The sequence below is a fragment of the Oryzias latipes genome, chromosome 16, assembly GCF_002234675.1.
Source record: "Oryzias latipes chromosome 16, ASM223467v1".
Classification (NCBI taxonomy): domain Eukaryota; kingdom Metazoa; phylum Chordata; class Actinopteri; order Beloniformes; family Adrianichthyidae; genus Oryzias; species Oryzias latipes.
Genome location: NC_019874.2, coordinates 31,754,083 through 31,777,323, shown reverse-complemented (window position 1 = coordinate 31,777,323; position 23,241 = coordinate 31,754,083). Strand labels below are relative to the sequence as shown.

At 49.3% G+C, this 23,241-nt stretch overlaps 4 protein-coding genes across 9 annotated transcripts; 3 read left to right on the top strand and 1 right to left on the bottom strand.

The window, feature by feature from the left end:
• The first annotated feature begins 65 nt into the window (after positions 1–65).
• s100a14 (S100 calcium binding protein A14) lies at positions 66–5,905 on the top strand. Its single transcript, XM_004078428.4, has 3 exons — positions 66–319; positions 4,121–4,249; positions 5,013–5,905. Exons 1-3 carry the CDS (start codon positions 308–310, stop codon positions 5,181–5,183), a joined length of 312 nt encoding a protein of 103 aa, XP_004078476.1. The 5' UTR covers positions 66–307; the 3' UTR covers positions 5,184–5,905.
• Positions 5,347–9,921, bottom strand: LOC105356061 (macrophage mannose receptor 1-like). Of its 2 annotated transcripts, XM_020710531.2 has the most exons (5): positions 8,412–8,527; positions 7,966–8,334; positions 7,394–7,795; positions 7,229–7,326; positions 5,347–6,948 (listed from the first exon to the last, which is right to left on the bottom strand). In XM_020710531.2, the coding sequence occupies exons 1-5, from the start codon at positions 8,449–8,451 to the stop codon at positions 6,805–6,807; spliced, it is 1,053 nt and encodes a 350-aa protein (XP_020566190.1). In that variant the 5' UTR covers positions 8,452–8,527; the 3' UTR covers positions 5,347–6,804. The 2 variants fall into 2 exon arrangements, with proteins under 2 accessions (XP_020566190.1, XP_011484162.2); XM_011485860.3 differs by having other exon boundaries at positions 7,966–9,921.
• A 66-nt stretch (positions 9,922–9,987) lies between these two features.
• LOC111948975 (transcription intermediary factor 1-beta-like) lies at positions 9,988–19,497 on the top strand. 5 transcript variants are annotated; one of them, XM_023964477.1, is made up of 13 exons: positions 9,990–10,152; positions 10,408–10,461; positions 10,895–11,030; positions 11,304–11,430; positions 11,503–11,619; positions 11,704–11,818; positions 12,027–12,173; positions 12,280–12,391; positions 12,504–14,931; positions 15,512–15,620; positions 15,703–15,759; positions 16,088–16,210; positions 18,102–19,497. In XM_023964477.1, the coding sequence occupies exons 2-13, from the start codon at positions 10,411–10,413 to the stop codon at positions 18,399–18,401; spliced, it is 3,822 nt and encodes a 1,273-aa protein (XP_023820245.1). In that variant the 5' UTR covers positions 9,990–10,152; positions 10,408–10,410; the 3' UTR covers positions 18,402–19,497. The 5 variants fall into 5 exon arrangements, with proteins under 5 accessions (XP_023820250.1, XP_023820247.1, XP_023820245.1 ...); XM_023964480.1 differs by having other exon boundaries at positions 9,990–10,461; positions 12,504–14,644; positions 14,723–14,931; XM_023964481.1 differs by having other exon boundaries at positions 9,990–10,461; positions 12,504–14,676; positions 14,755–14,931.
• Positions 19,498–19,598: 101 nt separating this feature from the next.
• On the top strand, positions 19,599–23,238 carry LOC101164589 (ras-like protein family member 11B). The gene is made up of 4 exons (XM_004078427.4): positions 19,599–21,496; positions 21,616–21,669; positions 21,748–21,815; positions 22,184–23,238. Exons 1-4 carry the CDS (start codon positions 21,394–21,396, stop codon positions 22,592–22,594), a joined length of 636 nt encoding a protein of 211 aa, XP_004078475.1. The 5' UTR covers positions 19,599–21,393; the 3' UTR covers positions 22,595–23,238.
• Positions 23,239–23,241: the final 3 nt, after the last annotated feature.

The following is a 23,241-nucleotide window of genomic DNA, read 5'->3' as shown; positions in this document are numbered from 1 at the left end:
ACAAAAAAGGAAGTGAGTTGTCTCACCTGCGCAGGTGTGTCTGCGCAGAACCCTGATGACGGAACGGCGGCAGCTCTGGACTTCAGGTCCAGAAAGTTTGAAGAAGAGCTGATTCTGGAGAACCGGTCGGACGGGTCAGCCCCCTGTCTGTCAGGGCGGGGCCGATAAGGGGTAACGGCCGCGTGCGTGCACGCGCGTGCAGTGGGAGGACTCAGCAGGAAGCGATTCGTCTCTCCGAGTCCCGGTTTCGGTGCTCTATTTGTGTTCCGTTTTTGTCTGGTTCTGCTCGGGGATCGAACCTGCACAGATGGAGAGCAAGGTAAGCGATCGGGGGATCTAATACCGAGAGGCGACCGTCTGCGGGGCGGCGGTGGGTCCGGGAGGCGCGCGCGCCCCTCCTGATCTCCACGGTCAAAGTTGCTTCATGAAAAAAAAAAGTTTTCAAAGTGATTGTGATCGGTTCCGAAGAACTCCGAGTCTGGTTCCGACAGAAACCGGGCCTTCGGAGCCTCCACATTCCATGTCTGTTTACAGCTTAACGGAACCGCAGAGACTCGGTCCGGTTCTGTGAGGCCGCAGAACCGTCTGAGGGGACGTCCCCACATACCGCAGCGGGTCCACGCGCGTTTGTGCACGCGCAGACCCTGGAAATCATACGATTTCCTAAAGATCCTGATCCAAAAGGTCCAGCTGGGTTTGTTACAAACCCCGGACTTTGTAAAAGCTCCTACGGGAGTTTCCGTGTCCCTACCTGCGCTCACCTCACAGGTAGCCCCACCCACTTTCCCCGTGGATTTCCTGCGTGTCTCAGGAACAAACTCTGGTAAAGGAAGGAGTCCTGGTTAAAAACGCGGTCTGACGTCATCAGTGCTGATGATGAATGTCAGAGATTTATTCTCTTTATTTCTTTGAGCAAAAATAAAAGATCAAAGCCTCCGAACGTTCAGAAATATTTTTCAAAATAAGAGCTGACCGGATACTGGCTCCTGTTCACAGCAATAAAGTTTGTATGTTGTATCTTTATTAATACTGTAGGAATGATCAGGTAACCATGGAAACGAGGACAGGGATGAGAGGTCAACCCCATTCTGTTTCTGACCTAAGTCTTCCAGTAGAGTCTGCATCAGTGCTGGCCGGTTTCTGCTGATCCACAGCCGGACTCGAACCTTCTGGTCGCTTAGCTAGAGCTGGAGGTCAAACTGAGACGTTCTTGGCTTGTTTCAGGAAGGAAGACGTTTCACGTAAACCTTTTCTGGGGTTTCAAAGAACCTCCGTGGTCAGGATGCTGGGCTCACTGTGGTTCAGACTAAAGCCTGCTGGTTTCCAGGAAATAGTCAAACCCATGTCAACCATTAAAACGTCTGTGGTTGCTGTCAGAAGGAACACGCAGAGTTTGGATCAACAGCAGGATCCAACCAGAACCTTCTCCAGACGATCCTGTTTCCAGACCCGGTTGGTCCTTTAGCCAAACTTCAAAGACCAACACTCCCACCCCCCCATTCTGACCGGACTACAGCTCCTCCCCCCTGAGACCCTCAGGTGGGCTTTCACAGAAAAACCCAGACTAACGTGGCAGAGGAGATCTTCTGAGTCTGAGCCTCCTTTGTTTAAACAAAAGGATTATCTTGGAATTCCTTTTTAATCTCGTCTGAAGATCGTCTGTTGACGAACGCAGCGACACAAAGCTGAAAAACCACGAATTCTTCAGTCTACAGATGAGATCTGCTTCCTGTCATTCCTTCATTTTCAAAATCACTCAAACAAATTAAAAACCTCAAGGTTTTAGGGTGGGTGGGACGAAGAAAGCAGCCTTTTAGATCCAGATCATCTGGGAACCGGAGAAGGAACGTGCTTTCTGGGACGCCAGGCAGATTTGTCTGGCCGCCGCCCTCCTTCACAAGCAGAGCGGCGGGCTGATGTCATCCAGCTGTTCCTGCATCAGCCTGAGGCGCCGCACAGCCGCCTCCCCCGGCCTCGGGGTTCACCGACCCCGGCTTTCAACCTGCAAGACACAGTGATGGGAAAATCCGTTAGACTTTGTAACCTGAAACCTGTGGTTTCATGGGCTGCTGCCGACACATAAACCGTTCACATAAAATACCTGCAGTCGCCTCTGATTGGCTCACAGAGACACCAGAAAGAGGCAAACGCAAGCTGGGACTTCCTGTTTCTGGAAATCTGCCCGTTTCCTGGTTGAACCAAGAAGCTGCGGCTCAGATTGCAAACGAGGAGTTATGAGGAAGTTTGACATTCCTGACATTCCAGCGCCGCAGCGCCGTCTCAGATTCCTCGTCTCCTGAACGCCGCCTCCAACGCCGCCTCCAACGCCGCCTTCAGCTCCATCAGAAGCTAAACTTTAGCGTCCGTTTCTAAACGCAGAGAGCAGAAGTGAAAGTCTGAGGCCTTCATGGAGAAGTGGTTCTTTCAGAACCTGAGCGGGCCTCCTGTCTGTGAGACACCGAGAGAGCAGAACACGAGACTGGATTCTTTCCATTAGACTCTGTTCTGAAGAACCGTCTCTGCTCCTTTAGAACCTTCTCTGGTTCTGCAGAACCTTCTCTGCTCCTTTAGAACCGTCTCTGATCTGCAGAACCGTCTCTGTTCTGCAGAACCATCTCTGCTCCTTTAGAACCGTCTCTGTTCTGCAGAACCTTCTCTGCTCCTTTAGAACCGTCTCTGATCTGCAGAACTGTCTCTGTTCTGCAGAACCGTCTCTGTTCTGCAGAACCATCTCTGCTCCTTTAGAACCGTCTCTGTTCTGCAGAACCATCTCTGCTCCTTTAGAACCGTCTCTGTTCTGCAGAACCATCTCTGCTCCTTTAGAACCGTCTCTGTTCTGCAGAACCTTCTCTGCTCCTTTAGAACCGTCTCTGATCTGCAGAACTGTCTCTGTTCTGCAGAACCGTCTCTGTTCTGCAGAACCATCTCTGCTCCTTTAGAACCGTCTCTGTTCTGCAGAACCATCTCTGCTCCTTTAGAACCGTCTCTGTTCTGCAGAACCATCTCTGCTCCTTTAGAACCGTCTCTGTTCTGCAGAACCATCTCTGCTCCTTTAGAACCGTCTCTGTTCTGCAGAACCTTCTCTGCTCCTTTAGAACCGTCTCTGATCTGCAGAACTGTCTCTGTTCTGCAGAACCGTCTCTGTTCTGCAGAACCATCTCTGCTCCTTTAGAACCGTCTCTGTTCTGCAGAACCTTCTCTGCTCCTTTTAGAACCGTCTCTGCTCCTTTAGAACCTTCGTCTGTGTTCTGCAGAACCGTCTGTGTTCTGCAGAACCGTCTGTGTTCTGCAGAACTGTCTCTGCTCCTGCATGAGGAACGTTCCACAGCTTTAAACGTGGGGTTCTGGCTCTGCTCACAGTGACCCGAAGAGTCTCTTTGGACTCCAGCGTCTACAGAACCGTCGTTCTGGTCTCCGTGTGCCTGTGTTTGCTTTAAAGCTTCAGGCTCCGCCCCTTTCTTCCCTGCCGTTGCCGTCCAGCAGCTTTTCTTTTTTCCACTTCCAGGTTCATCCGTTTTATCAAAACCACGAGGAGTTTTCCGGTTCTGTCAGAGGACCGTGATGTGAAGAACCTTCTAGTTTTGTTTTTCTGTCTATGCAGCTCTTCTGCAGTCAGAGACTCGGCCCCTCCCACAGCCAGCGTTGGCGTTGGGGTTTCTGCGAGCGGCCTGCTAGCGGGCTTTCATCAGCTCCACAAACCCAACAGGCTGACTTACAGAAGTCCGCCGTGACGGCTGAAGCTGAAGTTCTCAGACGTACATTTTGCACCTGATGTTGCGTTCACACCGCGCTCGGAAATGTGCGTGTTCACATGTAGCTGTGCCCGTTTGTTCCATGTCTGGAGTGATTCGGACCGAACCGCCTGCGGTTCCAGCAGCTGCTCTTCTGATCATTTCATATGTTACGACTATTTTACCCAGAATGCTCGGATCTGTGTCTCTTTTGATCAAGCCTGCAGTCTCAGATCAGGGTTTAGTAACACACAGCTTTTCCAAACCACCAAATCTTCAGGTTTTTTTCATTTTTTATTCGTGGTTCCTCCCAGACAAACGCCGTCCTGCAGGGGATTCTCAGATGGTTGATCCTAACGTCAGACGCTTCCCGGGTTTTTCTCTTCCAGTTGTCGGATCTGGAGAACGCCATCAACTCTGTGGTGACGAAGTTCCACAGCGCTGCGGACGGCGGGTCCACCTTGAACCCCTCCCAGTTTAAGAGCATGATCTCCAAGGAAATGCCTTTGCTGGCCAAGGTACTGCTGACATCACCCCGCCCGTCCAATCACGCTGCTGACTTGAGGCTCCTCAGGCGTACAGTAAAACACACAGTCTGAGGGTAACCGCCAACGTTACAAGTAAAGGCAGAACTACAGTTGTAGAGAAAAATAATTAACCGTGTCAGCAGCAACATTTACGCCTCATTCAGGTTTAGTCAAGTGTTTGACGTCATTGTCGTCACACTAGAAAATGTGCATCTCTGAGGACAAACCCTGTTCTTCATCCCTCGACTCCTCTTCTTCAGATGGGTTTGGACCTTTTCTGTCCATTTCTGGCGTTCTGGAGCTTGACAGTAAACCTCCCCACTGAGGGCGTGGACTAAACCAATGTTCACCTCGGTGACCTCATGGTTTTTTGTTTGTCCATTTCACACATAAATGCAGAAATACCTGTTATATAAATATTTAACAAAGTAGATTCTACTACACCCAACATAAGCGATATTAGAAAAGCATTGCGTTGAAGACTCTTTTTTTCCCTCTCCAAGCGTTTAACAGGCACCCCTTTTGAATTGGCGCCCCGGGCTACTGCCCGTACTGCCCGTACCTACGATTGTTACTGCTAATCCATAGAATGACTATCAGCTGTTTTATTTTTCAATAGAAGTCTTTGGGATTTTGGCTTCTCTGAGCCACTTCCTGTTTGGAACGGGGGGGGACTCGGTCCAGTTCTCGGGTTCGGTCAAAGGTTCTGAGCAGTGGCGTGCGATCTGAGTGCCTTTCTGCTTCCTGTCGGCAGACGATGGAGAACGAGGACGGCATGGCGAAGGTCTTGCAGCAGATGGAGGTCCAGAAAGGCCAGAACATCTCCTTCGACGCCTTCTGGAAGCTCTTCAACAACCAGGCCATCGAGCTCTTCAAGACCATGCACAAGGAAAAGGGCGCCAAGTGCAACTGCCTGCTGCAGTGACCCGCCTCGCCACGCCCCGTCCTGGACGCCAAACCGGTCCTGGCCACCAGGAGGTGCTACTTGGGGAGCCAGTCATAAATGATTTTAGTTCCAGACAAAAATGCAGGTGGAAGGAGGAGGAGCCAAAAATGACTTTAAAGAGGAAGTACAATCTAATCAGTTCAGTCAGAAAGGTCAAAGTGGTTTTATTGAAATTTACATTCATAAAGAAATCCCAATATTTAACAATCTCAATGTCCGATTAGTGGAAAAACGTCCTTTTAAGGCAAGAAAAACGTTTTAAGCATAAAAAGATTTTAATGAATAAAACCATTTTCACACAGTAATCTGCATCATTATTTGTACGACAATAATAAAGTTTAGCATCACAGTGACGTCTTTTCAGACCGTTTTAAATCATGTTTCAGGAAAACTACAAGGACAAACTTCATCTTCATGAGTAGAACTGCTTACGATCAGAATTCACGTCTTCACTTTGCAGTAAATAAACTGTTTGGACGCTTTTGCTCTTCTGTCTGGTAAACTTTAAGATGCTAGACTAAAACGGGAGGATCTGCAGACGACAGAAACCTCAAACGTTTGTTCCTTCATCATCCGAGCGGCTCGTTAACCCGATGTTCTCCTGCTAACGTTTGCCTTTTTTACTCTGGGAAGGTTGCTGACGTGTTTTCCATCCCGGCCTCGTCGTCTGTGTCTATGTGAATAAAGTTTCTGCTTTTGAATGGAGGCGTGGGCTCTGCATTGATTCATGGAGGTTCTTCTCGGAGCTCCATCTGGAACCGTTCTCCTGGAATCTCCAAAACATGTGAAGCTCAGAAGCTTTTCTGACTTTAAAGGATGTTTGTCTTCAGTTTATTAAAAACAGCTTAAAGCTTTTCAGCCAATCGGAAATGTTTTTATTTATGGTCAGAAGTTTCCGTCAGACACTTTTAGATATAATTAAAAGGTAAAATTATTAAAATTGTTAAGGTGTTTTGTTTTTTTAATCAGAAAGTGCATCAAGTGCAAAACCAAACACAAAAACCAGCTTTGAAGGCCTGAAATGGATCACGTTAATAACATGTAGAATCTTAAATTCATTTAAAATGTGACGGTGATGAAGTATTTATTGATCCAGAATTATCACGGCCTCTCAAATGGCTTTGGGTACGTTTGTCTAGTCAGAGACCAAAGGAAGTGAAATAATTCGACACGGCTCTGTAGATCATAAAAGCGTTTCTGTTCTTAAACTTTAGGAAATGTCTGCTCCAACATTTATTTCTTTACAGAATAAAACTTTTCCAAATGAGGCAGTTTGGGGTAAAAACAGCTCGAATTTGTCAAAACAGGATTAAAAAAAGGGACGGACTTCCAACAGTCTGGCCTCCTTCAAGCTGCTGATGTGGAGGAGCCCCTACAGGACACTCATGGAACTGCACTCTAACCATCTCCAATGCATTCTAGTTAAGTCAAATCCTATTTATATGGTAAATATATTTTCTAAGAATTAAATAAATTCTAGATTCATAGAAGATCTCGTTTGTTTGACCATCTTTCAGGAATTCTGTCAGCCTAATTTATTAGTATTTAGAAGCAAACTGACTAAAATGTGACAAAAACAGAGCGTGGGGTCTTCCTGATGCTAAACCGTCCCACAGGCGTCTTCCTGCTGGCAGACAGGAGGGGGCGCTGTGTCCTCTTCCCGGCGAAAAACCTGTCCATCAGGCTGCATCCTCCAGTTCAGCCTCACCTCCCTCCCTTCTTCATCCTCTATCCTCTTCTTCAGCTGAAACAGAGGGGTCACATCATCAGTGATGGTTGAAGCTGCAGGAACTCATCCTGACCACCAGAGGGCAGCAGAGTTGACAGTTGACAGAGTTGACTGCTCACCCCTGACTTTAGGGAAGCTTTTAATTCATGCACTGCCTATTTTAGTCTGAAGTTAACAGTTTTATTTCAAAAACATTTGGAGATCTGGGGGTTTGGGTGTGATTCCAGCGTCTGATCGTTACGTCAGAAGGTGATCACCTGATCTCCTTTCTAACACGTTTTTCTGAGAACCTGACCTGCTCCAACACCAAGTTCTGCACCACAGGATCGCCAAGGTCCGCCGACGCCGAACTCATCCGGACCTTCACCGTCCGCATCATCATGGGTCTGACGTCTGCGGGCAAACAGGAAAACCGGGTCAGACCTGCAGCACCGGGTCCCGATCAGAACCCGAGGCTCACCTGTGTTGCAGAGGAAGGGGTGGTACTCGGTGCAGGGGCGCCAGAACCAGGTGGATGACGAGGAGTCCATCAAGACGCAGTCGTCTCTGCCGTTGGACTGCACCAAGCCGAACTGCCTGAAGGCGGCGCCGCTGCCATCTGACCACGCCCACAGCGATCTGTGCAGGCCAATCCAGGCAGACGTGGGGGAAGTAGAAGTAGAAGTAGAAAAGCTCCCCCCCAGCAGATTACCAAACAGGGATCCGATGTTCATCTGGGTCTGGGCCGGCAGCACTGCAGAGACCTGAGCGTTCTCCACCAGGCTCCTGATGCTGCTCAGGTCCGTGTGCTGCGACCTGCAGTGGGCCTGGGCGTCCAACCAGCTCTTCTGCTGGTCCACCAGGACGTGCTGGCCCGTTTCAGCTGCAGGAACACAGGATCAGCAAACAGAATCGACACCGGACAGGTTCCCCGGACCGGCACACATCCAGAACCGCACAGCCTAGCTGGAAGTTCTCCTACATTTCAGACACAGATTCTCTGAAACTCCCTCCTATATCTGAGCAGAACCGCATGGGGGGGGGGGGACTCACCGCTGAAGCAGACGAAGGCGTTCAGGGCGCTGCAGTCTTTGGCGAACCACATGCCGGCTTTGTTGATGCTCACGCACGACCCGCTCCCAGGCTCACCGGTGTTCCAGTTCTTGAACCAGGTGCTGGGGTTGCTGTCCCGCTCCTCCTCCTGGGACCACCTCCAGGTCCCGTTGAAGAGCCCGATCCAGAACTGGGAGCGTCCACCTGCCTGCTGAGCCTCGGTGTTGTTGTTGAGGTTCTGGATGGTGGCGAGGTCTTTGAACGTCTCCCTGCAGTAAGTCTGGGCTTCGCTCCAGGTCTTCTGCAGGCCCACGTACCGGAAACGCCTGACGAGGAGGTCAGGCTGGAGGTCACAGACCTGCAGGCATCCTGAAAGAGACGGAGGAGACGAAGCTGAACCCGGACCGCAGGAGGGAGGCCGCAGGTGGATCTGGACCGCAACTGACCTGAGATCAGCAGCAGGACGCTCAGTCTGGATCCCGCCATGACGGAGAGCTGAAGACGTTTGGACCTGAGAAGATGCAGCAGAGACAACGCTGAAACCCAAGCGAGCGTCCGCACAGCAGGAGGAGGTCTTCCTCTGTGGGACTCCCATGGGAGGGGGGGTGGTGTGGAAAACAGGAGGAGCGGGAAGGAGGTGGCTGTGCTGAAAGGGAGGAGTGAGAAGAAACTGCCCACCACCCTGGATCATGAAAGCAGCGGGTCAACAAGCCGAGCGGAATCTTCCTGAACCGACCCCTGTTGACCCGAGAAGAACCCAGAGCTCAGAACCTCCTGTGGGCTGAAGAAACTGCTGAGTCACCCATCGACCCGCGTGCTTTTGTTCCAGAACCACAAATGTGCAGAACATGAGGAACTGATGGAGAAACGGACAAATGTTTGAGGTTCTGCACTCACTAAAGAAAAGCTGTTTCCAGCTGAAAAACCATGGCGGCCCTCCGTCAGACTCTCCTAAACTCTTCTTCTCTTCAGAAAGTGGATGAAGATCTGAAATCTAGTAAAATATACCAAAGGAGGCGTGACCCACCTGAACGAGGAGATCCGTTTGGTCCGAGTGAGGAGAAACCAGGGCGGCCCAGGTTTTATAGACCATGACCCCCCCCCCCCGTTTTTTAAAGCAGTCAAAGGTTCTGGAACTGGGCGACTTCAGGCAGCAAAGATTTGTTTGGATGCAAACCCAGAAAACTGAAAACGACTTATTCAAATCCATCGGACATGCAAACAGCCTCAAAGCAGAACCCAGCAGAACCAGCAATGATGATGTCACAGCAGAACCCACCAGAACCAGCACTGACGAGGTCAAAGCATGTCAGCAGATATCTGTTGAGCCGGGCTTGAACCTGTGCGGTTTCACATGTGGGTCCGTCTTTTTACCGGGATATCTGCCCCCCACCTCCACCCCGCTGGGGGGGTTTGCATGAAATTGTCGTCCTCAGATGATTTGATTAATCGGGTCGTTCTGATGGTTCAGATAAAGGAGCGTTCCACCTCGCCGCCTCCTCTACGCAAATCCACACATTTCACATGGAAATCTGGTCCATTAGGAAGATTGTCTGTTCCACATGCAGATGCACCACCGCAGACGCTGCTGCAACGTCTGCGCAGACATTGCTGACCACCCAACGTCCAGAATCTTGTCAGACTTCTGAACTTCAGCTGCTGCAGATGACGGACCGACCCAGAACCGACCTGGAGGGGATGAACTGGACCAACATTTATGTATTTGTTTGTTTGAACCTGAAGTATTGCAGTTTGATCAATAATTAAAGAGCCGTTTTCATAGAACATTTAGGAAAACTCAAGATAATCTGATTCTCTGCAGAAGTCTGAACAGATTTTATGTTATTTTTGAGAAAAACTAAGGTTCTTGAAGTACAGAAAATGAATCTGTCAGAACAAACGCAGCATGTAGAATTAAATGTACAGATCCCAGTATGGAAACTCTGTGTCTGTGTGTCATCTCACTCCAGACCAGGCGGTGGCGCTGTCGGCACCAACCAGCTGGACCGACATAAGAAAGAAAAGAAAGATAAGAGACACGAAGAAGAAGACAGATCTGCGCGTGCGTATCAGGACTTCAGATAAGACCCACAAGAGAGGTCCAAACTATCGTTTTCGGTACCAAACTCTTTAAATGTTAGAACCTTACCTTCCGGTTCCGGTTTGGCGGCACGGATACAGCTGGCGGTGAGTCCGGTCAGAATCTGGGTTTTTGTTTTGGGGCCGAACCTTGAACCCACCCTGGCCTGTGATGTCCCGCCTTACTCGGGACAAAAACCACCATCCGAACCGAGCCAGCAGCGGGTCAGGACCGGTCGGGTCCTGCGCCGCGGTGGTTCTGTCTGTGCTGGTTCTCTGTAGACTGGAAGCTGTTCAGTTCTGACCCAGAGGTTCTGCTACTGAGGTTCTGAAGTGTCCCCCCCCCCCCCCTCACACACACAGAAGATGACGTCTGTGGACCTCACGGAACCGGCAGAGGACTCCCCAGCCCAGAAGGTGAGCTTGGGTCTGCACAGATCTCAGGTTCTGGTTCTGACCTGGAAAAGCTGTTCAACCATAAACTAAACTAAAAGAGGAAGCTCTGAGGTCACAGAACCGGTTCACAGGAACCCCAGAGTTCTGATCCGAGTCAGATTGGTGGTTTAATCTGAAGGCCTCCATCAGATGATGCCAGTCATCTGTTTGAAAGGAATCAGATTACTCCAGGAATCTGATTCTTGCTCAGAGTGAACGCTGGATCTGGTTTAGTCGGAAAGACAAGAACCTGTTTTGGTCTCAGGTCCAGAACCGAACAACAGAACCCTGGAACCAGTTTGACTCCAGAATAGATCAGTGTGAACTGCAGCATCCTTTTGTGGGCGGGGCTAACCCGCCATGTTTAGCAGATCCGTGGTGTTCTGTCCCCTCACGTCTGTCTCTCCCCCCTCAGTGCGGGAGCTGCGGCGGCGCCCCGGTCTGGTGTTGGTGCGTGGACTGTAATGAGGCTCTGTGCCACGACTGCGTTTCGGCTCATCGGCGGGTCACCGTGACCCGGAGGCACAAACTCCTCGACCAAGCGCCACCAGGTCAGAGCCCCCACCCCTCCCTCTGCCCTGACGCCCCCCGCCGACGGGGGTCTTTCCGTCAGAACAGGTTACCTGCCTCCAAACGGGGAGGAGCTTCATCACTCTCGTTCTTTGTTAGTTCTGTTGTAAACACGCCCACACCATCAGCCCTCCGCCGCCGTGCTTGACAGCAGGTGTCAGATTCAGCACTCCGGTGGGGGGGGGGGGGGGGGGGGTCTGAGGTGCTCCTGACTCCTCCTCCTCCTCATTTAACCTCCTCTCTGTCGTCCTAAGAGGTCCGCTCCATCGCTCCCACCAAGTTCTGCAGCCTCCACCCGTCCGAGACGCTGCAGCTCTTCTGCTTCAGGTGCAACCAGATGACCTGCAGGGACTGTCAGCTGGTGGCCCACAAGAACCACAGGTCCGTGCGCCGCAGCAGAACCGGCTCCTGAAGGTCCGCTCCGCCTGACGACGGTTCTGCTTCTTCCTGCAGCTTTGAGTTCATCAGCAAAGCGGTGGAGTGTCTGAAGAAGCAGCTGGGTTCTTCCATCGACCCGCTCCAGGAGCAGATGCAGGCCTCCAGGAGGAGCATCGTGGAGATGGAGGAGAGGTGAGGCGGGGCGGGACAAATGTCCGGTACCGACCCGCTGACGGAACGGGCTGGTTCTCCGCTGATGTTCTGCTGTCCTTCCAGACTGGTGGTTCTGTCTCAGCATGAGACCTTCATCAAGACCAAGCTGCAGAAGAACTTCTCCGCCCTCGCAGAGTTCCTGTCCAGGAGGCTGGAGAAGGTCCTGCAGGAGGTGCAGGTGAGTCCATCTCCAGGAGGAAACAGTGTGTGAGTGTGTGTGTGAAGGTGGGTGTGTGCATGTGTGTGGGGCGCGGTTGTCTGTGAAGAACGCTGGTGATGAAGAACGTCTGGACCAGAAGCTCCGGTCCAGACGTGGTCCTGGCGCCTCCTGGCCTCCTCAGAGGAGGTGCTGGGCTGCTGTTCATGCGCCTCCTGTCTTTGAACAGAAGGTCCACGACTGGGAGCGGCAGAAGATCCGCCGCCGGATGCTGAAGGTGAAGCAGCTGCAGCAGAGCTGCATGGCGGTGACGGCCGCCGCCGTCCAGGCTCAGAACCTCAGCGACCTGCTGGAGCTGCTGGGCTGCATGGCGCAGGTGACAGTCTCCGCCCACACCTGTCCTCCAGTTTGGGGGAGGGGGGGTTCCGACGGGTCCAACCAGAAGAAGATCCGTCTGACCTTTGACCTTTGTCCTTCCTCAGATTAAACCCCAGGTGAAGGACCTCATCAGCCAGGACTCTGCCCCCCCCAAGACCATGGCCTGTCTGAAGGTCATCAGCGACCAGCAGTCCATGGACAGCATCCTGCAGTTCGGTAATTTCCTCCTGTGACCGCTGCTCCTCAGGCCATAGTCTGCTCCTCATCTTCACCTCCTGAAGATGAGGAGCAGACCTTTCTTAAGATTTGTCTGACTTTGTCTTCGCAGGAAAGATCGAGGTGTCCTGGGTTCCCTTCTCCGCGTACCAAGCCCCCAAAAAGGATACCTCATGTCTCCATGAAGTTGCTCCTCCCACCTCCTCTTCACTTAGTGGTGTTGCTCCTCCCACCTCCTCCTCATCCATCAGTGACGTTGCTCCTCCCACCTCCTCATCCCTTAGTGGCGTTGCTCCTCCCACCTCCTCCTCATCCATCAGTGGCATTGCTCCTCCCACCTCCTCATCCCTTAGTGGCGTTGCTCCTCCCACCTCCTCCTCATCCATCAGTGGCATTGCTCCTCCCACCTCCTTCTCATTCTTTAATGGGATTGCTCCTCCCACCTCCTCCTCATCCATCAGTGACATTGCTCCTCCCACCTCCTTCTCATTCTTTAATGGGATTGCTCCTCCCACTTCCTCTTCATCCATCAGTGGCGTTGCTCCTCCCACCTCCTCCTCATCCCTTAGTGGTATTGCTCCTCCCACCTCCTCATCCCTTAGTGGCATTGCTCCTCCCACCTCCTTCTCATTCTTTAATGGGATTGCTCCTCCCACCTTCTCCTTTAAAGGGATTGCTCCTCCCACCTCCTCATCCCTTAGTGGCATTGCTCCTCCCACCTCCTCTTTATCCTTCAACGGCATTACACCTCCCACCTTCTCATCCCTTAGTGGCATTGCTCCTCCCCCCTCCTCCTCATCCTTCAATGGCATTGCTCCTCCCACCTCCTCATCCCTTAGTGGCATTGCTCCTCCCACCTCCTACTCATTCTTTAATGGGATTGCTCCTCCCACCTTCTCCTTTAAAAGGATTGCTCCTCCCAACTCCTCCTCATCCATCAGTGGCATTGCTCCTCCCACCTCCTCAACCTGCAGCAGCTTCTCCTCTGAGACTCCACCTCCTTTGGTTAGCCACAGCTCCGCCCCTTCTTTACTGTCATTGTCGTCATGGCGTCACTCCACATATGCTCCCCCTGTTCACACCGCTGACGCTCCTCCTACACCTCCACCCGCCCCCCCAGACCCTAAAAAAGCCAAACAAGCCGACAGCGTCTGCTCCTCTCAGCTGGCACCTCCGTTTGCTCCTCTTCCTGCGCATATTCACCCCACCCCCATCTTATCGGTTAATTGTCCTGCTCCTCCTCCCACCTCCCTGGACACCCTCGGTGTTACCCCCCCACAGTACTCACCTGCAGCCGCCTCAAAAGTCCGGATCAACGTCATCAGCAGGTCAGAGGTCGCGGCGTTGAGCCGGCTCTTAGAGTGGCCACAAAAACACCACAACCCCCCCAAGAAGAAGCCAGCAAGGTCGTCTGACCCGCAGGGGGGGCGGTCCGCTGCCTTTCGGAAACACCCCCCCAAAAAGACAAAGTCCTCTGGGGGCGCCTCCACGCTGCTTTTTCACTCCTTAGCCCCCCAGAGCAAAAATCTCACCACATCCTCCTCGCCCCCCTGCTCCCTCCCCATCACACCTGCTGTCACCCCAGAGCCCCCCTCTCAACAGCAGCCATCGGTGTTTGCTCCTGGGGGGCTCGCAGCATCCAAGCCGACTACTCCATCGCTGCCGAGCCCCCCCCCATCAACACCGCCGTCCAGGTCAGCCCTCGCCCCCACCCCACCCTACCCTCACATCCCACTCAAAGACCAAGAGCCCCCCCACACACTTCAGAGGGAGAGGGCCAGCTTGCAGCCTGGTTCTTTTGTGAGCCCCCTCAGACCCAAGACCCCTCCACTCCCCCATCCAAGTCTCAGAGACCGCCACCCCTCCCAGGAAGAGCCGAGTCCACATCCTGGTTCTTGCAGGGGGGGTCCCGGCTCATCTGCATCCGAACCTTCAGAACCGGAGGCTGAGCCCGCCCCCGCCTTCCCTGTGGAACCCGAACCTCCAGAGAAACCCGCGCCTCCTCCAGCCACAGAGGAGCCCACCTCCGCCCCGTGTGGAGGTCTGGATCCAGACGGGACGCCTGTCAGGAAGCTGGCGGCAGGAACGGGAGGGGGAGGAGCTCCGCTGAGCCGGGACTCCCGGCTGCTGCAGCCCAGAGTGTCTCTGTTCAGACTTCCTGTGAGCTGGTCCGGACCGGACCGTCCTCTTCCTCGGTTCCAGCTGATCATCGGAGACGCCGAAGATGAGATCTACATGCAGGAGATCTCTCAGGTGGAGACGTCCCGACCGAAGGATTCCTGCAGGTCTGTGAGCCTGAAGCCGTTAAACCGACAACCGTTCTGGTTTCAGACTCCTGCTGAGTCTCTGGACTTCACCGGCAGCTCTTCAACCGATGACGGCGCTCTGAACGACCAGAACCCGGACTTCACCCAGCCGCTGTCCCTGGAGATCCTCTCCTGCTCCACCTGCGGCGCCTCCGACGCCTCCAAGATCTGCGTCTCCTGCGGTCGAGGATACCACCGGGACTGCCACGTTCCTCCGGTCAGGCCGGACATCTGGTACAGCCTTCCTGTCTAACTTCTAATCAAAGCTGTCCTGGTGGGAGCGTTTGTCTCCTCCCTGAGGGGCGGGGCAAACTGATGCTGGACCTCATAGGGTCTCAGAACTGGGTTCTGTTCAGCTGATCCTGCTGCGTACTCAGATCCGTGGTTCAGGTTGAGGTCAGGCTTTTGCAAGTGGGAGTTGGTAAACGAAAGCACGCATGTGACGATCACTGCTCCCATTGGCCAGAAGTCAAGGGGGCGGGGCATAGGGAGCGGTTTTGTTCTGTCAGGTTTTGATGTTGTTAACTAAATAAACTTCAGGCCTTTTTTCAAATTAAAAGCCAAAACTCTGCAGCCACAAAACTCTTCCAGGTTTTCTTCTCAAGGAGAGCAGAGCGCCCTCTGGTGGTGTGGAGGACTTTGTAACGAGGATTGAAGGGGTTTCATGCTGCAAGAACTCCTGATCCAGATTAAGACCTGCTTCCTCTTGAAGCAACAGAACCACAGCTTTACGTTATGAATCCGGTTTTAATATTTTACCCAGAATGCCCTTCTGCCTGATGCGTTTCCTTCTCTGCTGCTTTGCACCCTGCAGGTCGGCATTGACCTGCTCGCTGTGTCAGGACCTGTCGGACCCCGCAGACCCGTTCAGCTCAGACCGACCCGCCTGTCAGACGTCTGGACTCGGCCTGCTGGACCAGAGGGTCAGAGTTTCTCCAGGAGCAGAGCTTCTCCAGAGGTTTTGTTGGGGATGTTGTGAGTCAGCTGAAAACTTTTGTGTTTCAGAAGTGTGAGACTCTGGTGCTGCACCTGCTGGTGGAGGGCTGCGGTCGCCTGTCTGAGGTCGGTTCCGCCCACCGGCACGTATGCCGTTTCTGTGTTTCCTTCATCTCTGTTTCACCTCCAAATCATCTGACCTTTGACCTTCCGTCCACGAACCATTAAGACCAGTGTCCGTCACCCACAGCGCCCCCATGAGGCTTGCTTGGGTTATTCTGGTCCTTGAAAGGCCCTGATTGAAAGCTGGTCACCTGGATCAGGTGATGCTGGCGTCACCTGATCCAGGTGACCAGTAGTGGGTGGGGCAAGATGGAGATGGAGCAGGGAGGGGCGGATCAGGACCTGGGTCTTATGTGACCCGTCTTCCATCATTGTCCTCTTTTTATTCCAGTCTGGTTTTCTGTTGGACCTGACGCGGATCTCGGAGCGCCTGACCTGCCAGCGCCTTCCTGGTTTCCAGAGGGCAGAAGACCTGGTCTCTGAGCTGTGGACCCTGATGGAGGAAACCTCACAGGTACCACAGAACCACGGGTCTTCCTGCTGTTTGGGTCGAGCTTTTATTTCTGTTTGTCTTGTCTGAATTTCCATCCGTTTGCTTTAGGACTTTTATTTTAGGACTTTCAAGTTTCTGGTTCCGCGTTACAGCCTGTGGCTCACGGCGGCTACACAACTATCATCAAGTGACTTAAAAGTTAATTTTCTCCAAAAAAAGAGAGCTGACCATGGCCCCTAAGAAAAACCAACCGACAGGTGACCACAAAGACCTTAAAAAGACTCTTGATGAAATCAAAGCTGCGTTGTATCCTTTTATGGAGCAAGTGACCGCTAAGCTAGCTCCTCTCTTGGAGCTAATGGAAGACTTCCGAAGACTCCGAGCTCTAAATGAGCAAAAAGAAAACGGGTCGACATTCTGGAGAAAAGACTGGACGATGTGGAACAACAAGTAAGGATGAATAATGTCATTCTCACTGGATTATCGATCAAACCTCGGGCAAAGCTAAATGCAGCTGGAGTTAGCATTGCGAATGCTAATAGCACTACCATTGCTAGCGGTTCTTCTAAATCGTGGAGCGATGGAGAATCTCTGGAACACCAAGTGGAATCATTTCTCACGTCTAAAGGGATTTCCCTGGATCTAAATAGCATGGAGACCTCCAAGCCGCTCCCCAGGAGAAAGGAGACGGATAAACCAGCGATCCTCATCAGGTTTCTGGATCAAAAACACAAGCTAGCTCTGATGAACCAAAGGAGGAATCTGAAGGGATCTGCTGCTTATCTTAACGACCATCTGACCAGAAGGAATGCTGAAATCTCAAAACATGCACGGCTTCTCAGGAAGCGTAAGCAGATTGAGAACACTTGGGTTAAAGGCTGCAGGATTTATGTCAAACCACTCGGTCCACCGGACCGGTCCAAGGTTCTGGTTGTGAACAACATGAAGGACTTTGAGAAGTGCTTGATCACGGACGTCTGAAACAACATGCAGTAATAAATCAAAGAGCCAAATAATTTCAAGAAATATGGCGCCTGGATTCATCTCTTTCTCCAAAAGTCTGAAAGACCCTGATTCTCAACAGAGTTCTGACCTGCAGACAACTTGACCTCGCCGCTGATATCAGCTGAAGAAGGACATGGACCTGAATCTAATGTCTGCAGACATAACAGTGAAGAGAACTATAAACTCTGTTAAACCCAGAAGAACGGCTGTTAATCAGCAGAAGACTGAATAATACCAATCTTGGTCAATCGACAGATTATGGAGCCTTATTTATTTCACTTCATAGCATTACCTTATTACAAAAAATAAAAAATAAAATAAACGATTAATCAATTATTGAAAATGGTTAAATTGATTGATTTCTAATGATATTTCTTCACTTGCTCCAAACATTGATTAATCATTTTTCCTAATAAAACATAATTTGCAAATATTTTTAACTTTGATACTTGATTAATTTTTGCTATGAAGATTTTTGAAACAGTGTTATGTCTATTTTAATAATATAGTATTTTTTAATCATATTCACGATTTTTATTATTAACATAATCTGCATATATTTTAGATAACTGATCTGCGTTTGCTATGTTGATTTCTAAAATATGTCTATTTTTTTACATAATAACTAAGTAATTCATCTTTGTCATGTGATTTATTGATACTTAAGGATTCTTAATTCTGTCTGATAAAAGTTCCAGATAATGATTAATCATGTAGAACAGTGGTGGATTATATATGCTACCTTCCTTCCAGTCCCTTTAAGCAATATTTAATTTAATGTTTCATTATCTTAAGTTTGATCCGTCTTTGAATGATTGTATAACTGACGATTGTGTTGTTTTTGTGTGTAATTCTTGAAATAAACCATTTCAAATCAACTCAAAATCAAACTTTATTCTGCTTCCAGAACGACGCCTTAAAAGACCTCCAAGAGAGTTTCCAGAACAAGGTGAAGGAGATGTTTGGATCAGAACTTCTTCCTTTGCTCCGGAGAACTTCAAACTCAAAGGCGCCACCTGCTGGTGGAAGCAGCTCGCCGAAATGCGCCGCTTCAGGTCCTAAAGGAGTCGACTCTGAGCTGCCGAAGGTCAGAAGGGACGGGGAGCGGACGGGAAGGGGGTCCAAACTGGAGGTTGTGAGGAGGAGGCTGAGGGACTTCCTGGACATGAAGCAGCTTCCTCCAGGAAAAAGGATGAAGACTGACTAGATGAGGGGGGGGGGGGGGGGGGGGGATTTTCCTCTGACTCTGGATTCGACCCGATCAGATCAGATCAATCCAGCTTTTCTTTCTGCTTCAGATCAATTTTCATCGACTCTTTTTATCAGAACATCTGCTGGACCTTCAGGGAGACGACCCCCCCACCCAGTCCCAGTGAAATCAGTCTGAAGGCAGCAGCTCTGAGAAATGCACTCTGGGAAATGAAGTGAAACTAGTGTTTGTTTGTCCTGCTGGATCGGGACCGGTGGAACATCTCTGATTCCCTTCAGGGGTTCCTTTGGAGCCAAAACCTAAAGACTGAGGGATTTTCATGAATTCTTCATAAAAGTTCTTCAGAGGCTTTAAAGAAAAATGGTTTTTGTTAAGTTGCAGCAAAAAATGTGAAAGTTTAGAAACTTCAAAAGGTCAAAGTTACGAGATATAAGCCACAAAGAAACCAAAATGTTTGTTACTTCCCCAGTTTGGGAGGAGAAACTTCTTCACTGATTTAGGTTTAGAAGCAGAAAAGTTGTTTGTTGCTGTTTTGTTGAAGAGAAAAATGAAGCGACAGAATAAAAATGGTCTGTTACAGAAGCGCGGTTTTACAAAGTTTGTGTTCAAGAATTCACAATAAAACTTCTCCTGTGTGGGATGGAAACGTAGAGCTGCCGTAAGCTACGCTGAGGGCGCCGTGAGCGTGGCTTCAGTCTTCATCAAACATGGTGTCCTCAGAGCTCAAACTCGGGTCCCATCCTCTTTTTCTAGTGAGGTGCTCCAGTGGAAGAAGACCAATCAGGAGCTGTTTAGCTTGGAGGTTAGCTGGAGCTTCTTCCTTTTTATTATTCAGGAAGTTGAGGGGCTTTCCTGGTTTGAATCTCAGTCACTTCCTGTTTGCTTGATCCATTTGGTCCAAACTCGGTTCTGCTGTTTAAGAGTAAAACCGTCTCAGGAGCTGGCCAACGAGGCGGAGCTCCTCTCTACTGATGGAAGCGATGTTAGCAACGGGAGACAGAAAAGCTTCTCTTTATGTACTCCTCTGGAAATCTCAACTGCTGCCAAATGTTTCATTTTTGATTAATGATTGAATAAATATTGATACATTTCTAAAATATTCAATTGAAATTGAGTTTGTTCGGTTTTGAAGAACAGGTTTTCAGCTAAATTCAGATTTAAACTGAGCAATTTTGTAAAATGAAACTTTTTAAATTAAAACCAAACAAAAGATGATTTTGCTGTAAAGGAAAATGATTCCATGTTTTAGTGAAACAATTCAGGGTCACATCTTTAAAGTTTTGTAGTCCTATATTTTTTATACCCCGTCCCGCCCACAACTCTACTCAAAGGTGGGTTTAGTGTCAAAAAAAACTTCAAGCAACAACAAAAATCAACAATTTTTATAAAAGTCTTTTTGTCTTCATCTACAGGAACAGATTTTCTGCAGTTGACAAATGTTTGTGTTTTATCTGTGAATGACTGACAGTCCGTCACAGAAAAATCAATGTTGGATGGTTGAACCCTCTGTGACCTCTGAACCCTCACAATTCTGTATGTCCAGACTCTATCTTTACAAGGTTTTCATGTTCTTTAAATCAACAAAAATATGTTTTACAAATGAATTCCGGAACAGCAAAAATGATTTCAAAGGATGAACAGAGAGCAGGACAGGCTGACATAAAAAAATGTAACATTTTGAGAGAATAAAGAGGTCAATCTGGGTCTGCAGAGACCACGCCATGATCTGGTGATCTCTGCAGGGTGATCCATCCATTCATCAGTGAATAGATGGATGAACGGATACATGGATGGATGGAGCTGCAGAGACTTTAAACCACCAGGGGGCAGTGCAGCACCGCTTCGTCTCCACATCCAATCCGGCAGTTTCTCCGTTTGAAGCAGAAAGTCATCTTCAGCAGTTGGAACGACTTTATTCAAAAGCCTCTGATGAAATACAGTGATAATCATGGCGTCACTGGGACGGGTGTGCAATACAATCTGTGAGTTTCAAACATAGCAAACGTGAAGGTTTTTCTCATTTTCTTTTGCGCTGCTTCAAACAGAAAGTTAAACGCTTTAATTATAAATGCTTTGATTTGACAGGCAGTGATTTCAGATTCATGGCTTCATACCTGGAAAACCTTTGGACCTAAATCTGTCAAATTCACATTTACCTCATTGTGACTTTACAAAACTCATCTGATCCATTAAAGTAAATCGATCCTGTTACTTTGATAAAAAACAAAAAGTTATTTTAAGACGTAATTTTGACCAACAATGATCCTGATGGAACAAAGTCTTTTGTTCTGTCTCTGAGGCCAAAGTCTGCTGGGATCATTCGGTTCTGTATTTGGACACAGTACCTGCGGATCTGCTCTGAGTGCTAAACATGCTGGTTCCCCAAAGCTCTGACGTCAGTTAGGCAACATCTCTGTACTGAAAACATAAAACTGGCAAAAACTATCTGTGCTAAAGACGAAGAAAATATTAAATAGACTTTTGCAAATCTAAATCCTCTTTGCGCTTACAATCCCGTCAGGTCACGTGTCACACTGCAACTTGCTGCATGGGGGTGGTGAACATTCAGGCCCAGATCATTTGGGGGAAACCAAACCAGGACTTTATCAATGAAGTAGAGTTAACGGCTCCCGAAAAAACATGATTAAACAATCAGCAAAGTCCCTGAAGTCTAAAAAGTCCTGATTGAGTTACATAATGTTTGTGTAAACCTGACATCTTTGCATGCGTGGACATTCAAAGTTATTCCATCGTGCTATTAAATGTGTTCCCGCCACTCCGGACTGTCCTCGGTGATGAAGACCAAAGCTGGATGTGGTCCCCACAAAACCAGATAAACAAACACACACATCCACACACCAGCACTCAGATCAAATCTCTCCACCAACCAAGAGCTTCAGTCTGTCTGAAGCCCCGCCCCCACGGAGTATATAAGGAGCAGGACCAACAGACTGTTGATCTACAGCAGCAAAACAAGAAGTAAGTCCTGATGGTGGTGGAGGAGAAAAGCCGTGTGGAGGCGATGGAGGGAAACCAGCAGAGGATGGAAGTAAACATCCTGCTGATGGGAGCACATAATGTTGGCAAGACTGGTAAGAAGAATTATTTCAAAAACAATTTACATTTTGGTATAGTTTTAGATGAAACAGAAAAATGAAACAGAATTCTGGTTCTGAGACTCACATTGTGAACATTTTGTGTGTCTCTGCAGCTCTGACCGTCCGTTTCCTCACCAGGAGATTCATCGGAGAGTACGGAGACATGGGTGAGTCCCTCGTCTGTCGGCCCCACATGGAGTCCATCAGTGGTCCACAGATGTTTGAATCGGTTTCTGTGTTTGCAGAGTCAGTTTACAGTCGGATGGAGAGAATCCACGGTCAGGAAATATGCATCAACATCTGGGACTCACAGGTAAACTCACCTGACATACACACACACACAGTGCATATTTAACATGAAAAGTGTGAATGTTCTTGTTTATGTGATATTCTGGGGCCTTCTACGTTTTTTGTCCCTTTATGGGACAAATTTTTCCCGCTGTGCTAAATGGAAACAACACGTAACTATTTTTGTGTACCATGATGCTATTTGAGGTGAAATGCTGTTGCTTTTTGAACTCTGTGGACTCCTCTTTGCAATTGTCTTTTAAATATCAGAATAACTGTTGTAAAATCTCCAAACCAAAAATACACTTTAGATTGTATGGAAACAGAATTCTGCAGACAGAATCAGTGATTTGTTGATTATTTGGCTGATATAAACCAGTTTCTTCTCTTCAGGTCGGTGAGAAAAGCTGCTGGGTCAGCGAAAAGCAGCTTCAGTGGGCGGATGGGATGATCCTGGTCTATGACATTTGCGACCGCGGCAGCTTTGATGCGGTTCGGCAGCAGCTGCAGCTCGTCCGGCGCAGCAGGAAGCCGGCGTCCTGCCCGGTCGTCATTGTGGCAAACAAGCGAGACCTGCAGCATCACCGTAGGGTCTCCGGCGAGGAGGGCCGGTTGCTGGCTCTGACACAGGGCTGCTGCTTCTTCGAAGTGTCGGCCGCAGAGACGTACCACAGCGTCCTGCTGGTATTCCACCGGCTGGTGGACCTGGTGAGGGAGACTCGAGCGCTCAGGAAGAGCTCAGCCGGCGTCAGGGGCATCGTCAGGAGCATGTCTGCAGTGTTCGGGAAGAAACGAGCTGAATGAGTCTGACAGCCATTTCACGGAATCAAAGAACATTAGACCAACTGCTGAGACTTTCTGAGATAATCTGAGGACGAGAAGAACTAAAGAAAGTTGAAGAAGGTGTTTTTTTGTGGTTTAAATGTTTGGAAAGTTGGTAAAAGCTGCACAAATGTGTGTCGTTGCTTCAGGGACAATGACTGAAAAACAGAGGAAGAAATGATTGATGGAGTTCAGGACAACTTCACAGGTGGAACCAGCAGGTCTGAATCCACAGCTTAAACCAGAGGAAAGGATGAACAGAAACCCGACTGACTGTTTTCTAGTTTGTAACAATAATCTGTTGTTTTCATTTCTATGAATTGTTGACTGTTTTCTTGGTGTGTTTTTATCTCATTTTTTTGCTGATTGAGATTTGGAATGTATTAGTTCCTTTCTCAAAAGATTTAGTTCAGTCGTGACAAAACTTGTTAAAGTTAACATTTTAACTTTAAGAACATTAACACTTAGCTATGAAGAAGCCATGTGCTCTGGGATAAACCTGCTGTTTCACCATAAATGTGACGTGTCATATATGTTTGTGTGTGGTTCATGTTGTACATGTGTATGTCAGATAAATGCAGAAACGAAACGTTATTATAAAAATAAATAAGAACAATGACAGTAACAAT